At 36.7% G+C, this 16,629-nt stretch overlaps 1 protein-coding gene across 1 annotated transcript; it reads left to right on the top strand.

Annotated features, from left to right (window-relative positions):
* Positions 1-852: 852 nt before the first annotated feature.
* LOC134753939 (uncharacterized) lies at positions 853-15,529 on the top strand. The gene is made up of 7 exons (XM_063689926.1): positions 853-1,060; positions 3,349-4,813; positions 4,991-5,168; positions 5,814-6,064; positions 7,010-7,193; positions 12,848-14,412; positions 14,647-15,529. Exons 1-7 carry the CDS (start codon positions 992-994, stop codon positions 15,495-15,497), a joined length of 4,563 nt encoding a protein of 1,520 aa, XP_063545996.1. The 5' UTR covers positions 853-991; the 3' UTR covers positions 15,498-15,529.
* The last annotated feature ends 1,100 nt before the right edge of the window (positions 15,530-16,629 follow it).

Here is a 16,629-nt window from a genome sequence, read left to right as displayed (position 1 = left end):
CCATATAATCAAAGTCTGTGGTTTTAATTCTCTCTAGTATGGATGGTATAGAAAGGACGCCAATCTATGGCAGAATTGTTGCAAAAGTGACCGCTTTCAGCTTTAAATAATAGTTCCTAATCTCTCCGGTGGCGCTAGTTAGGCTCTGGGACATGAGTATAACATGAACCATATAAGGCAACAAATAACCCGGTGTATGGTGGCGCCGCCTAATTACTGTTTTTTGATGGACACTTTTCATACATAGAGATTTGGCTCCTTTATATAGTCTCCATGCTCTCTAGTCTATTCGCTCTCTACAGCTCCTAGTGAGTATTATATTCTTTGCTCTACAGTCTTTACTCGTACCATGGAGACTGTATAAAGAATAGAATAGAATAGAAATAATTTATTCGTTAGCACACAAATAGAAAATTATACAAAACAGAGAAACATAAATAAAAAGAAAAAGTGCCACGAAATGGTTTCACCTCAGCATGTTGCTGGCGACTTCCAGCGCTGATCTTCCGGTGAGACCATCCGGTGAAACAATATAGGAGCCAAATCTCTATGTATGAAAAGTGTCCATCAAAAAACAGTAATTAGGCGGCGCCACCATACACCGAAATACTATCAAAAAACAACCTACGTAATTTGGTCGGGTTATTTGTTGCCTTATATGGTTCATGTTATACTCATGTCCCAGAGCCTAACTAGCGCCACCGGAGAGATTAGGAACTATTATTTAAAGCTTAACGCGGTCACTTTTACAACAATTCTGCCATAAGAGATTGCGATCCTTTCTATACCATCCATAATTCGTACTCTCTATTTAGCTATTAAGCTATTATGGCGCCGATAACACTAAAACAGTCTTGAAGTATTAATTTTTTATTGGAAACATAGGATTTTAATGTTGTTATTGATATTGAATGGGACGCTTTTCGTTTATTAGCTTATTGCAATATCCGAGTAATAGTCTTGAGACAGTGCAAGCAGTGCCAAAACCACCATGGAAACTGTAGACATCATAGAATTGGGGTCTTCAGACGAAGAACCCGGGCCGCCTCCTCCTAAAAAGGTAGATACATATTATAAGGCGAATATGTTTCGTGCTCTGTTAGCACATGTTTGCAATAAGCCTTTCATTTAAAAAAGGCGTCTGTAATTTAACTTTGTAATGTTTGCGTGATGGCGCATGACTGATGATGCTTTTGAGGTGCGTTTATTATCCAGTTCTTATTTTTTGTATTTATAGTCCCCAGTAATCTTCCAAAGATATAAATATCTGTAATAATAATAATTTAATTTATGGTTGTTTTGTTCTGCATATATATTTTAATTTTCACTGTAAATATTCTAATTACTCACCAATTACCTTTTTCAAGAACTATATATATATAGGGTAAATATTATTATATATATATATTTAAGGTCAAATTGGCATTGGCATCAGAATGTTAAAGGAATCGGTCCAACTGCAGTAAAAGGCTTCCAGCAACTGACCTTTGTACAAATAATGCAAATGCTGGATGAAATAAAAGTTTGCTGTACTAAATACAACACTTATGTGTGTAAGACAACTTTTATTATTGCTATTATGTTCTTTTGTCTTAAGGATGACTGATATAATTTAAAATAAATATGAATAATTACTGTACATATTAACCCCACATTAACACTCTATTTACCCCACACATATAGCCAAAAAATAATGTACTTGTAATTATCATGGTAATGTAATCGAGAGTCTCAGAGGCAAGCATTGCATGTATGTATAAGGGTAAGGATTATATGAAAATGTTGATTGATCCACACATGGTGGCAATGTTACTAGAAGCTATATTTATATTTATTTTAATGATGTCTGGATTCGAAAATTGGAACTAAACCACTGAACCTGCTACACAATACTTGTATTATATTTATATGTATTTATAAATGCATTGCCTTAAAGTAAACTACTAATATATAATTGCTTTTGAGGTACCTACTGTCAAAATAAGGCTTACGCACATCATAGTGAATGATGTATATTTTTAAAAACAAGTAGTTTAAAATTAATAAAATGGTTAAGCATGAATAATTATTCATACAATCACTGACAAATTATATGTATTCAGATTTATATGCCTATGATCTACTGTTATGATAAAAATAATCCATTTTTAAAATGTCCACCCTTCCCTCTAAGGCAGGGTTTCTTAAACTTTTTGCAGTCACGGACCATTTTCACAATTTAAATATTTCCATGGACCGGGTCAAAAAATATTTTAGGAAAATAATAAAAACCCTTATCTATATTTTTTATAAATTAAGTTTCATTACACTTAGATTTCGTCAAGTTTACTACAAAATTTTCTAATAAGTATATTTAAAGTAGGTAACTGACTTACTGCGGACCCCCGATAAACATGCTATGGACCCCTGAGGGGTCCGTGGACCCCACTTTAAGAAACCCTGCTCTAAGGTACCTAATCTTATTAATGCAATGCTCACATACACAACTAATGTAGTCTATTATATGTGCACAGACTACATTGTACTAATGTATAATGTAGTCTGTGCACATATAATCATTTCATGGTTTCTAAATATGCTATATATAATTTGCAATGCATATACTATCTATTAAACCTGTGAAGATTTGAGCACCATATGTCAGCTCACTAGACTAGAGGGAAGCAAAAGTTTGTGTCAAAGCAGGTATTTTAAGTATGCACAGCGAATAATAATTACACTAATAAGCAAATAATTATTTGTACTAATTAGTAAAATTCTTAATGTTAAATAAGTTATGCTGCTAAATGCTAATTGTGGACAGATTATGCATAACTAGAGTGCATTTTTTCAAATCTGACATTGCACATAGAAGAAATTTAGAAGCCAGGTCTGTAAGGCTCTTTATGAATTTTTACAAGCTTTTATTTAACTTGCGCTGTTAGTGTGGGTCAAATCTCAGAAGCTAAATTTGACCTACTTCCCGATTTTCGATTGAGTTGAAATTTTGCGTACATAATATGTAAATTGGATGACAATGCAATATTATGATGACATGGAGCTGATCTGATGAAGAAGACAGGCCATGCCAGGCCACAGGCCATGGGAACTCTACTAATAAAACAACACAAACTAATTTTGCTTAGGGTTTTTAGAATTGTCTCAATGAGTATTAGTTGCTTTTGGAAAGAAAAGTACAGTCAGCGATAGAAGCTTGTACCAAATATTGAAATTTTTGCCAAAGTCAAAAATGTATGTCATCAGTCTGGTTTAAGATGTTAACTCATGCCATTACTCTTAGCCATGGCTGACATCATGACTGAATATTTTGTTTCAAGGTCTTTTATTGCTCTTATTAATGTGTTTTAGATGAATGTAAGAAATGCAATGGTTCACATTCCGGCAAACCTCCATGGAGTGACAATCAAACCTGTCAAAAGAGTACCGCAACTACCAAAACTGGGGAAAAATATAACCATCACAAAAACAAGTGGCAGTTCAGTAGACAAATCCATAAACCAAAATCAAAAGCTTGCTGCCGTTAAAAAGAAAGCAGCGGGGAAAAAAGTGGCCCAACCACCCCCAACTAAGGGAAAAATATTTAACCCGCTTAGTCTACCAGCAAATGCTGCCATCACAAAGTTAAAAACTCCGATACAGATAAAAAAACCTCAGCAGAATAGACCACAACCTCTGCAAAGATTGCCACCCAGCATCACCATTAAGAAGACAGGGTCAGCAGCGAAGCCTTCTCCAAATATGATTATGCTTCCAAAACCTGTATTCTCAAAGACAATTCCATCAAAAGCTTTTAATCCAAAAACTGTACCAAAACAGCCAACAAACCTAAGTAAAAAGAGAAAACTAGAGGTGGTGCAAACAGTTGAACTTGATGATGATGATGCTTCTACATCATCTAAAAGTCCTCAGTGGTATGTGAGACCAGAAAAACAAATTGAGATATCTATTCAAGAAGATAAAATTGTACCTCAAGAAGAGGCAGCACCTACACAAGAGGATACAAATAATAAAGAGCCAGAGGTTCCTAAGTATATTGAAATCACAATAGAAGATAGTCCTGTTAAACCAGTAAAAACAAGGCGAACACGGGAACTAAGCACTGAAAAAGTAATTATGATTGATGACAGCCCCAACAAGGGTAGCGTCGTTGGCGAAGATGTTGCTGGAGGTAGTGACAATGAAGCAGACACTGCAAAAAGAGTCCCACAGAGTAAAAAGAAACTAGATTACCCAAGTGAGCTGGCAACCATTGAAGAAATGAATACACTTGAAATTGAATTTGAGCCAATGGATCTAGACAGTCATCTGAATACAAATAATTCAAATTCAAAGGAAAGTGACAAATCAAATACTAAAGTAAATAAAGAAAGTAAAATAATTTCTTTAACACCAGAAATTATGGAAACAGAAAAAACATCAGTTGAGATAGCACTAAACAAGCAGGGTACTGTATCAGTCAGACAAATCAAACCTGTACAGCCAAAACAGAACACTAAAGTGGCTCCGAGAAAAGATGTTGGATTGCCAAGTGAATTTCATCCTATTTATCAAAACTTCATCAGCTTATGTATTCAATTAGAAAACTCCAATGATATGGAAAAGATAATTGAAAAAAAGATTAAGCCTTATTATAAGCAGGCACCAAAGGAATATACAGAATCAGAAGAATTTCTTGATATGGTATCTAGTAAAATAACAGCTATGGAGGCTGCCCCTGAAAAAATGTATTTGTATATCAAAGACATTGTAGATGAATTGAATTTACAACGAAAGTATATGAAACAAGTGCCAGTAGAAGAACCCATGTCGAAAGGTAAATTCATTGCATATTTTGAGATTAAAATGCTATTTGCAAGTTAGGACATTAGTCACAGTACAAGGTTAGCTCTTTGTAGCTTTTCTTTTAGCTGTACTGCTTGACACATTTCATAAGGTATGTAGGTTATATCAGTTCAGCTGTATGCCTGTAATTTGCTATCGAATTTTTCAGATGTGGACAAAGATAGCTTTCTATATGGAAAAGAAAATGAATTAGATCCTAACAAGCAGAGGCAGATTCGAAAATTAGAAAAGACACTTAAGAAACTAAACCGAGCCATTCAGAAACTTGAAGCCCAAGAAGTAGACTTTGATGATGAAGAAGACTCTGTTTATTTACTTACTGAAAAGTGAGTAGAGTACACTAAAATACTTTTGTGGTGATTTGTTCTTAAATTTTTGCTAGAATTCTCACTTAGTTTCAAGTTCTCTGACGTTGAATGTCATAGTAGCAAAATATTTGGATTACAAATTGTTTAAGCTTTTAATAGTCTATTTAATTGGTTCCCTTGTGGTAACTAAAATTTAAGATACATGTGTATACTGGTAACTTTCGTTACACAATAGAAGATAAAATAATTGAATGTTAATAATAATAATATCACTCTTAAGGTAAGCATGCTAGTGTTAAGTCTAATTCCAGTAGTTGACTGCCCGTTTGTCACCTTTATTGCTTGGAATCCTGAAGGTGGCAACTATTGAGGTACTGTTCTGATGTTCTGCACTGGGACATTTACGTTAGATGATCATTGATATATGTATATTATATACAGTCCGTCAAAACTAACTCTGCACCGATTTAAATAAGAAAAAAGTGAGGCAATAAACGTAATATTTTCATAGAAAAATGACATGAACGATGACATGGCCACACTTTGTCATTTCAAATACGTTGCAGAGTTATCTTGGTCGGACTCTATTTAATGCGATGTTAGATATGGCTGAATAATATAATTTTGTTTATTTACCTAAATGTGTTTCGATCACGTTTACAGGTATAAGGAGAGAATGGTACGAGTGCATGCCAAGTTTTGTCAAATGACCAACACTAAGCTGCCTTCAAAACCCCGGATTGTGATAGACCCCCGGCCGGGACTCTCGGCCGCGCCTGCGAAGCGCCTCGAGGCGTGGATCAACAAGAAGAGTACCGTAACATTTCCCGACTTTCACGACGTTTTGCGCTGTGTCAGGGAGGCGAATGAGATTGATAAGCTTGGCTGGAGTGAGGCCTTCATAATGGAAGAAGGTATGTCTATTTTTAGAAGAAAGATAAACATAATTAGGTATGTCTTATATTTTGTTTTTGGTACTCGTGTAATAATTCATTCATAAGACTAAAATTACGATAGAGAGTATTAGGCTACGCGCGCACTGCGGATTTCTGCCGTGCGTTTTTTTCGCAAAATCTGTGAAGTATGCAACCTCCTTGAAGTGCGCGCATTGCGGAAAATAATCTGTATGCGGATTAAAATCTGTGGTTTGCTGCAGATTGTTTGCGGTGCGGCGTCGCACGAATTTTCTGCATCCTATAGACTATTGAATAAATCCGCGCACTGCGGAATAAAATCCGTGCGGACACCGGCCGGCAGCCATCCAGTGTCGCAGTTGTTGTCGCGACACGGTGCTGCGCGGTAATGTCGTCGCCTAGCGTAGTAGTCCATTTTCAACGTTCGTTCTTAACTTGAGATGGGACTAGAATGGCAAAACGTGCGGATATGTCACCGCTGTGCGCGTACTGGATACACACGGTTTTTTTTCCTTTGCTTTTTTAAAAACGCACCGCAACTCGCCGCACCGCAGTGCGCGCGTAGCCTTAAATGGTTTAAAATTAAAACATTTTCATACCATTTGTGAAAAAACATTTTGATTGAAAAGTATGATAAATTTAATATTATCTAAACATGATTTTTGGATTAAATATTATATCAGGTACAAATTGTACGTAGTAATAATGTAAAAAAAACTATACGGTTAAAAAAAGGAAGGCGACGCAAAAGCCTACAATTTTGAGACAATCGAAAACTAATGTAAATATCGATTTTGTCGAAAAAATTAGGCTTCAGCATCCTTATTTTTCGGGTACAGAAGATCTAAAATTTTCTGATTGTATGACTTGTCTTGTGTGTGTATTATTTATGTACGATAAGTTATTTGATTTAGTATCTAACTCGAACCTTGTATCAAATTTCAGCTAGAGATCTCTTCGTGCGGTGCGGTAGGAAGCTACAGAGACGCAGACAAGAAAATGAATGGCGATTGGCTACCTCTAGAATTAACGCTAACAGCGATCCTGCCGAGCAAAGTGATGAACTTAAGAAGCAATTGGAAGCTAATCGCCGCCTGGCAAACACGAAGGAAACCGAAGTATTTGATAAGTAAGTTGTTAGTATAAATATACATATAAACAGCATAGTATATGTACAATTTATACTTTGCAGCTTTCCTCCCACTGTTATTTGAAATAAAAATCCAAATACTAATTATTAGAGATGGGCCGAATATTCGGTATTTATTCGGTATTCGGCATGTTCAGCATATTTTTAAAATTTCGTATTCGGCCGAATAGTTCGGTTCGCACTGCTGAATATTTACCGATATTTTTTTTAAGGGCGTCCTCTAAGCTGGCTCGGGTGCACTTCGCGATTAGAGGGCCTACCACGAAGACCGAAGTTTGCAAATTGCAGGCATCTTTCTCTTTTACTCCAATTATGGCTTAATTAGGGTGACAGAGAAAGATGCCCAATTTGCGAACTTCGGTGTTCACGGCATGAGACGGTTCCGTTTTTTTTCATAAAATTTTCGGGTCGGTCGGATCGAAAGGGGAAGGATCAAAAACACGTGATGAGTGCAGACCACAGACCTGTATGAACTTGTTTTCAGGTTTTTAGGCAGTTTTAGCCCACCGAATATTCGGTTCGGTAAGAGTTGAACCGAATATTCGCATTCGGCAAAGTCCATATTCGGCCCATCTCTACTAATTATCTTCATTACCCAATTAAGATCAGACATTGCAATGTGAGTTAATTTATAATTTCTAAAGGTTTGTTGTTGATACATTTTAGTGCGATTTTTTAACCGCCTTCAAAAAAAAGGAGGCTGAGAACCTGATTTGACCCGTATGTATGAATGTATATCGAATGAATGTATAATGTAATGTATATGTAAATCGATTTTGATGCGGTATTCAGAAAAGTGATTGTTACATTCTGGAGAAGTACATTAAGTATACATGGATGGTTTGAAAAACCAATTGGACCCGGTATGTGGCACTGCTATCGGTATATCGTAAAATTTGATTTTTGAATCCGATTTAGATAATTTTTTAATGAATGGGAGTGGGAGTAGGAGAGGAAGTGGGAGAGGGAGAGGGAGTGGGAGATGGAGTGGGAGTGGGAATGGGAGACGGAGTGAGTGGGAGTGGAAGAGTGAGAGGGAGTGGGAGTGCGAGTGGGAGTAAGGTCTATCATTTACATTAGCCATGGGCCGAATACGGACTTGCCGAATACGAATATTCGGTTGGGCTAAAACTTGGACGTTCTACACGTGTAGTCTGTGGGTGAAATTTACACAGAGAGCCTACAACGCAATTCGCGTGCAATACAACAACATCCTCAGAATGTTGTTGCGGCTGCCGAGACATTGCAGTGCATCCAGAATGTTTGCTGAGGCGCGTACAGATGACTTTTTCGCCGTCAGGAGAAAAAGAGTTGGATCACTGCTAAGTCGTATGCGGGGCAGCAGCAACGGCCTTCTGAGGGCGTTGGCTGAGCGTCTCGACTCTCCTCTCACTCGCTACTGGGTGGAAGTGGCGATTGGCAGGGCCAAGTAGAGCAGGTTGTCTGCCACGCTTGCCCCTGCCAAATAATTTTTTCTATATGGTGTAGGTAATATATGTAGTTTTTATATTTGTATTGTTCAATTTTAATTATTGTTGTTTTTGTATTGTGCCACTAACATAGTTATTAAGATACTCTGTAACTAACAAACTATGGATCAGCTCGGTCTGAAATAAATTATTTATTATTATTATTAAAACTGCCTTAAACCAAAGATAGATATAACTCCGTAATAGATGGATACAGTCTAAGGAAAAAACGTGCCTCGAAAATGACGAAAATTTGATTCTCGATCAGATGGCGCCACCAGTTTTGGCCTATTTATAATTTAGGGGTATTGGTACTTGGTATAGAGGGCGTTGACGGTTTCGTTTGTTATTTATAATTTTAACGCATATCAGTACGCATATTAGTTTTAAAGTATGTCGATAGATGGCAGTGAATTTACAGTTGTTACAAAATTTACTATGACAGTACCGCTCTATCTTATTATATCCTCTTTGCTAAAACGCTGAAAACAAGTTCATTCAGATCCGCGGTCTGTACTCATAACGTGTTTTTGACCCTTCTCCCGATCAACCGGGAAGGGAAGACCATGATTATGAAAAGAAACAGAAACGCATACCTGATCGCGAAGTGTATCCGCGTCCGCCCTTAATAAAATTGTTTATTCGGTAAATATTCGACAGTTCGAACCGAACTATTCGGCCGAATACGAACATTGAAAAATATGCCGAATACCGAATAATTACCGAATATTCGGCCCATCTCTAATTTACATGCCTCTACTTGTATCTTGTCGAGTTCTTTGAGACTTGACTTTTTCTTTACAATTCTTAATCTATCTAGCTAGATATACTATACTTCACTGGCTCAGTGACCCAAAAAGGACCTTGGCCTCCGACACAAGAGAGCGCCACTCTGCCCTATTCTGCGCCACTTCACGCCAGTTGGGTATTTCGAGGGCGGACAGGTCTTTTAGGGCTTCGTCACTCCAGCGGTATCTGGGACGCCCAGACGGACATTTTCCGCCCGGATGCCCCACATACGCTCTTCTCACAGCACGATCCTCTCCCATCCTCTCCAGGTGACCAAGCCAGCGGAGAATAACTGACTAGATATACATAATTGTAACCCTAGGCAAACTAAATCTTAGTAACAACAATACGAACACGACAAACGACGGAACATAATACCTTTACCTAACTACCGATACGTCATAATAGTCATATTTATGTATCGTCGCGATTATCATCGATTAGCCCAAAACTAAATGGAGAGCGTAACTATAAACAAACTAGTTTTTTAGCTTAAAGTTAAAATAAAACAAGTACATATCTATCACTAGAAAGTAAAATAAACAAAAAAATATAATAAAAAATTTAAATAATAAAAAACGAAACCAAAATAAGTAACTTAATTTCTGAAGAAGAAGAACTGCCTTCAAAAAACCAATCCACTGAACAGCACAAAATATTTTTTTATATAAGTACCCCTTTTACCAGTCCTTATCCCGTCGTAAAGCAAATTTCTGCCAAAAAGTAATTAATACCTAATAATAAGAAAATTTATAACCATCCGAGTAATTACTTAGTTTTTGAAGTCAGTGCCAAACCAACAAAAACATTATTTGCTGCCAAACAGAAAAAAATACGAGTAGTTAGTAGTCCAAGTACTAAATTAATAAGTAAACTATGTCTTTTTATGGAAGTGCAGCATTCTTCGTTGCATACAACAAATTTCTGCCAAAAAGTAATTAATACCTAATATGTAATTAGAAAATTAATAACCATCCGGGTAATTACTTAGTTTTTGATTCGTCCCTAAGGGTTTTTAAAAACTCACGTTTCACATAAAAAAATACTTTGTTAAAGATTGTGTAATGTTCGTAACCCTTGAAACGCGAGTCCGACTCGCACTTGGCCGGTTTTTATTATTTGTTTTCATGGGCGTAGCCACGGTGGGGCAAGGTGGGGCAGTTGCCCCACCCTGATCTCTGACCGCTTCTGGTCTCTGACCGGAAAATTTAATATTAATTTAGGTAATTTAAAAATTACTCCGCGAATCGAGCGCGCATGCACAGAGATCGTGTCTTTTATAGTTTTTTGTCTATTAGAGTTATTTGCGATTTCCGGACAAAGTTAAGGCCAGTCCAGACGGGAGCAATTTTTCGCCAATCTGATTAAATTGTCTGATGAAATCAGGTGGTGCGGACGCAAACGCCAATATGGCTCGCTGATTTCGACCACCGATTATGACCGATATTACTGAAAAAATTGAGGTGCATACACAAGAATACCAATTTATGACGCTAGTATTCGCGTTTGGGGGCATTTGTTCAATTTAGAACGCTCAAATATTTAAAAAATAAAAAATATTTAAACGATTAAAAAATGCCCCCCAAGTACTAGCGTCACAAATTGGTTTTCCTGCGTCCGCACCCCATTTTATCGGTAATATCGGTCATAATCGGCAAGCCAAATTGGCGTTTGCAAGGCCTGATTTGACCGGACAATTTAATCAGATTAGGGAAAAATTGTCTCCGTCTGGACAGGCCTGAAGTTAGATTATTTACAGGCTTTTTTCTTCCTTGTTAGTACCTATTAATTATTAAATCTACCCTAGTCTTGTGCTATTCTCACAACTACAAGATAGTAAGGAAAAAAAATGTTTCTGTTACTACTGCACTCAACCCCTGGTTTACCAATAAAAATAAACCAGGGTTCGAAACAAAACAGCCTACGTACACTAAAACTAATAATTGAAATACTCCGTAAAAGTATCGACTCGAAAATAAAATCTTTGAATCGTAATATGATTTGCCTTATGGGAATATTGTTCAGATCCGGAAACCGCTTTCAACTTTTAGTATGTTATTTAGTATTGGGTTTCCAAAATTGCCGGGAGACAGCGGCGCCGGCCATCTACTTCAGCGGAATGACTCCCGCCTCTTTGCGAATATTCCATATTGCTCCCAAACTGCATTGCACATACACATGTGGGGTATTAAATGAAAGCCAATTAAATATTCTATATTTAATTTCTACACTGTAGTAGTTTAAGAGCAATTTACAAAAGAAATGAAAATGACGTAAAAAAAAACGATTATTTGGGTTTTACAACCAAACCAAAAGTCGGACGTTAAAGCGATGTACTACAATATTAAAGATGATGTCTCAAGCCATACACAGATATCAAAAAATCAAAATCAGACCAAAAATTAAAAAAAATTGTACCAAAATATAGGTATTTGCCAGAACAACTGCATTAAAATATAAAAAAATCTAAATTGGTCATTTTCATGTTTTGGAGACCCAATACCATGCCCAACAACATACTAAAAGTTGATGGCGGTTTCCGGATCTGAACTATCTCTTCGACCGTTTCCCATAAGGCATAGTACTATTTATCCGCTCCTCTTTCCCCTAACATGTATTTAAATATGGATTAATGATTTTTTTATTTGCATTAATTATTTTTATGATTTTGACCCATGTTCTTTCACTGATATGCGTTAAAATTGTTAAATAACAAACGAAATCGTCAACGCCATCTATACGACAGTAGGCCAAAGCTAGTAGCGCCCTCTGAGCGAGAATCAAATTTTCTTGATTTTCGAGGCACGTTTTTTCCTTAGACTGTATCCATCTATTACGGAGTTATATCTATCTTTGCCCTAACCCTCACTCTCCTGTAGATCGAAAATATTCGAGCGGTTTAACCGTACCCTGTATGGTGACAGGGTACGGTTGAAACAGCCTCCCCTACTTCTGCCCCACCCCTTAAAAAATGCTGGCTACGCCCATGTTTGTTTTTGTTTTTCTTTGTCATTTTATTAAAAATTCGTTAAGTTTGAAGAGCTACTCATTCTGGGTGGAATAATTACGTAATCCCATTTTTTGACAAAAAAAATGTAGGTATGTATGTAAACTTCCGTTGAGTAACGAACTTTAAGTAGTTTTTAGAATACATATTAACTATGTTGCTATGCCCTGGAAGGGTAACCATGCATGCAATTAATACATGCCTTAATACCTTCATTATGTAACCATGGTTCTGCAATGAATAAATGAAATTAATAGGGAACTCTTATCTTTCCACCAAATTTGATTAAAATTTGACAAAAAAAAATTGCCAACAAAAAAATTGCCCTAAGTATCCGAAATAGCTGATCGTTATTATTATTATTCCAGATTTTGCGACAGACAACGTCAGTTAAAACTGGAGGCTGAAGAGATAGATGACAAAGACGCTGAAGAATCTCCAATCGAGACTGAGGAGGAAGATAACGATGAGGACTCCTCTCTAGAAAGCAAACAGAGACGAAAAGAGAGGCTAAGAAGGCTGCTACAAGAACAATCCAAAAAGAACATTCCTAATAAAGTCCAATCTGAAGATAATACAGAAAAAGATGAAGAATGCGTCATAGAGACTGGTGAGAAAAAAGAAGAATCTGAAAGCAAATCTGCGGTAGTCAATGAAGACGACAAAATACAAAGCTTGAGTGATGATAGTAACGAAATTGGTTCAGACATGGATGAACTACACTTGTTACAGAAATTACATTCTGACTGTGAGATACGCACCGTCTCTTCGTCATCTGATTCAGAAACCCCTATAGCTATTTCGGATACTTTGGACTCAAGCTCTGACAATGAACAACCAACACAACAGCAGCCCACTGACGTAATAAGTATAGAAAATTCTAATGATTCTGATGCTGACAAAAATGATGCCTTAAAAAAAATGAATAAAAAATACACAGTGGCGAGTGGAGATTTAATGGAGGAAAGTAAAGAAATTGAATGTTCCTCTTCAAGTGTTGTGAAAAATACTCATCTTACGGATGCTGTCATAGAACATACAGTCCTTGCGTCATCTGATGATGGAAGCAATCTTGACGACAATACCAATTCCGGAAAGAGCGATAACTCGTCAAAAGTGTCGCTAAAAGAAGGGCAAATGTTTGACAAGGATTATGACCAAAGTATTACGTCAGAAAGCGCTGAACTCAGTATCAATGATGTTGCAAAATCAAGCGATGCTGAAGATGAACTAAGTACGAATTCGGATATAGTTGAGAATCCTGGATCATCTGCTTCATCTGGACAATATGAGGAACTTCTCAAGGAACATAATGCAGATCCCCTTCTAAAACGGCCAGATTTAATTCCGCGAGATCCTTCGGATGAACTGTTTGATAGTATGGTAATTAAACATTACAATGATCCTCTTGTTAAGAAACATCTCAAGGGCTCTGATTCATCTAATGGTGATGATCCCGAAAATTCAAACTCCGATACTCAATCCACCATTGCTACTGAAACTGCAGAAGAGGCCAAGAAAGACTTGATAGAAACTTCAGTAGACACTGAAGAATTCCTAAATTTAAATTCACCATCAGTGCAAATAGTTGATAAATTGATTGAAAAATTGAAACAGTCTGACGGATCTCAAAGTAGTGATGAAATTTTAATGAAAATTGATCAAGAGATTGGCTTGAATGCCGAAGCTATGTCCCCAGTAACATTAGAGCTGGAAAAGGCGGTCGGTCTTGCCAGACAAACCAAAGCGTGGCCGAGGTTTAAGGATGAATGTTCATCTATGAGCTCTGCCGACGATGAAAATACAGGTGATAATTCTCAGTCAATGCCGCCAAATACGAATGATTCCAAAAATGATGATGGAATTGAAATCGCGCAAAATGAAGCAAGTCCAGCTACAGATACAAAAGATTCTGAAGTTTCTGACTCCGCACGTAAAACTGAAGATAACACGCAAAGTATTAATATTTCTGCTGAAAACAATAGCGCGGGCGCTTTTTGTTTTAGAAGTGTAAACCAATTGCCGGATAAAATGGATGTCGCACGTAATGAGTTAGATTCTACTCAAAAATCAAATTGTACTGATACAAATGATTCCAAAAATGATGATGGAATTGAAATCGCGCAAAGTGAAGCAAGTCCAGTTACAGATACAAAAGATTCTAAAGTTTCTGACTGCGCACGTAAAACTGAAGATAGCACGCAAAGTATTAATATTTCTGCTGAAGTCAATAGCGCGGGCGCTTCTTGTTCTAGAAGTGTAAACCAATTGCCGGATAAAATGGATGTCGCACATAATGAGTTAGATTCTACTCAAAAATCAATTTGTACTAACATTTGTAGTCCAGAGGGTGCTGAAGAGGTACCCGAAGGAATTAGTATCGCACACAGTGAGCCAGCTATTCATGAAGAATCAATAGGTACCGTTGCCTGTACTGCCGAAACCGCAAAATATGCACCTGGTGACTGTAACATTGCAGATATTGAGATGGCTTCTACTGAAGAAAATATTGAAAGTTATGAATCTACTTATGAAATATCTGAGGCAATGGAGATTGGGACAGATTTTACAGAAGGAAAATACATTGAACAGGCAAAAGAAACCGAGTGTGATGAACTTATTAATAATGTAGCATCCCCAGCAAACGAAGATTGTGTAGATCTGCCATCTAAGGAAAGTTGGAAGCTTGATAACATGTCTGAACTTGTTAATCCTAATAAAGTCTCCGAAGAAAACTCAGGTGAAGCCGGAGACTCTGTGATGAAGATTTTGAATTCCAACAATGGACCTGACAGTAGTATTGGCAATGGAAGTGAAGTGAATGGAAATTTAAATATTAATATGGATATTACAGATTTACTTGAAAGTGATACTAGTTTATGTCCAAAAATTGGACATGATTTAGATCTGAATCATTTGAATGAGCTAGAGTCACCAGAAAAAGGAGAGTGTGAGGAAAAATCAGTCCCTAGAACAATTTCTAGTATGTGTTTGCAAGGCCCTGAGAGTAATAATTAAATCAAATAATTATAAGTATAGATATAATATACTAGTATTAGTAAGTAGAGTTAAACATTAAGTGACAATATGCAATTTTCTTGTCATCAAATGAGTTTAAGCCATGCCCCGAGTTCCCGTATTTAAAAACCGGTCAAGTGCGAGTCGGACTCGCGTTCCAAGGGTTCCGTACATTACACGATTTAAACAATGTATTTTTTATGTGAAATGTGAGTGAAATGTCTTTAGAAAAACCCGTAGGGGTCGGATCATAAACTAAGTAATTAAGTCCGACTCATGCTTGACTGCACATTTCTTTTTTTCAAAAATTTTGACCCAGTAATTTCGGATATATAGGGGGCCCCATACGGTTTGAAAAACTTTATTTTTTAATTTTCTCATTTACCCCCAAAAGTGAAAGATGTTTAAAATTCTTTTGTTTACGTTACATGTCCGTCTTTGGGTCACAAACTTACATATGTATACCAAATTTCAACTTAATTGGTCCAGTAGTTTTGGAGAAAATAGGCTGTGACAGACGGACAGACAGTCAGACGCACGAGTGATCCTATAAGGGTTCCGTTTTTTCCTTTTGAGGTACGGAACCCTAAAAATACGCAAAAAACAAGTCATCTTAAAGCAGTTCTGGTATTTAAATTGAGGTTCGTGATGTAACCAAGCAAAACAGAAATTTGGCTTTTTCAGTTAAAGAAAATCTGCCCATATATCAGCTATTCGAGGGTTTAAATTAATTTAAATGTTAAAAGTAGTGTGATTGCGTGTTGTGGATATAGTGTATTTATGTTTTACGTATTTACTTGAGAATATCACTACATAGTATAAAACAAAGTCGTTTTCCGCTGTCTGTCCGTCTTTCCCTATGTATGCTTAGATCTTTAAAACTACGCAACGGATTTGCCGCATTGACCTTTCTTACAATCAAAACAATTATTTTCAAAATAGTTCCAGAAATTAAGGAGATATAAGAAAAAAACATGCATTTAAGGGTTAAATGTTTATTACTTTGAACAAACATTTAACCCTTAAATAAACCTAACATCTGTTATGCATAACCAGTTCTGTTCCCTACAAAACTACATTATCATTTTTTTCTTTTTGCCCGAAATTAATATTTATGTGTTACGTAATTGTT

This window comes from Cydia strobilella, chromosome Z, assembly GCF_947568885.1.
Source record: "Cydia strobilella chromosome Z, ilCydStro3.1, whole genome shotgun sequence".
Lineage (NCBI taxonomy): Eukaryota > Metazoa > Arthropoda > Insecta > Lepidoptera > Tortricidae > Cydia > Cydia strobilella.
This window is presented reverse-complemented; position numbering and strand designations above follow the sequence as displayed.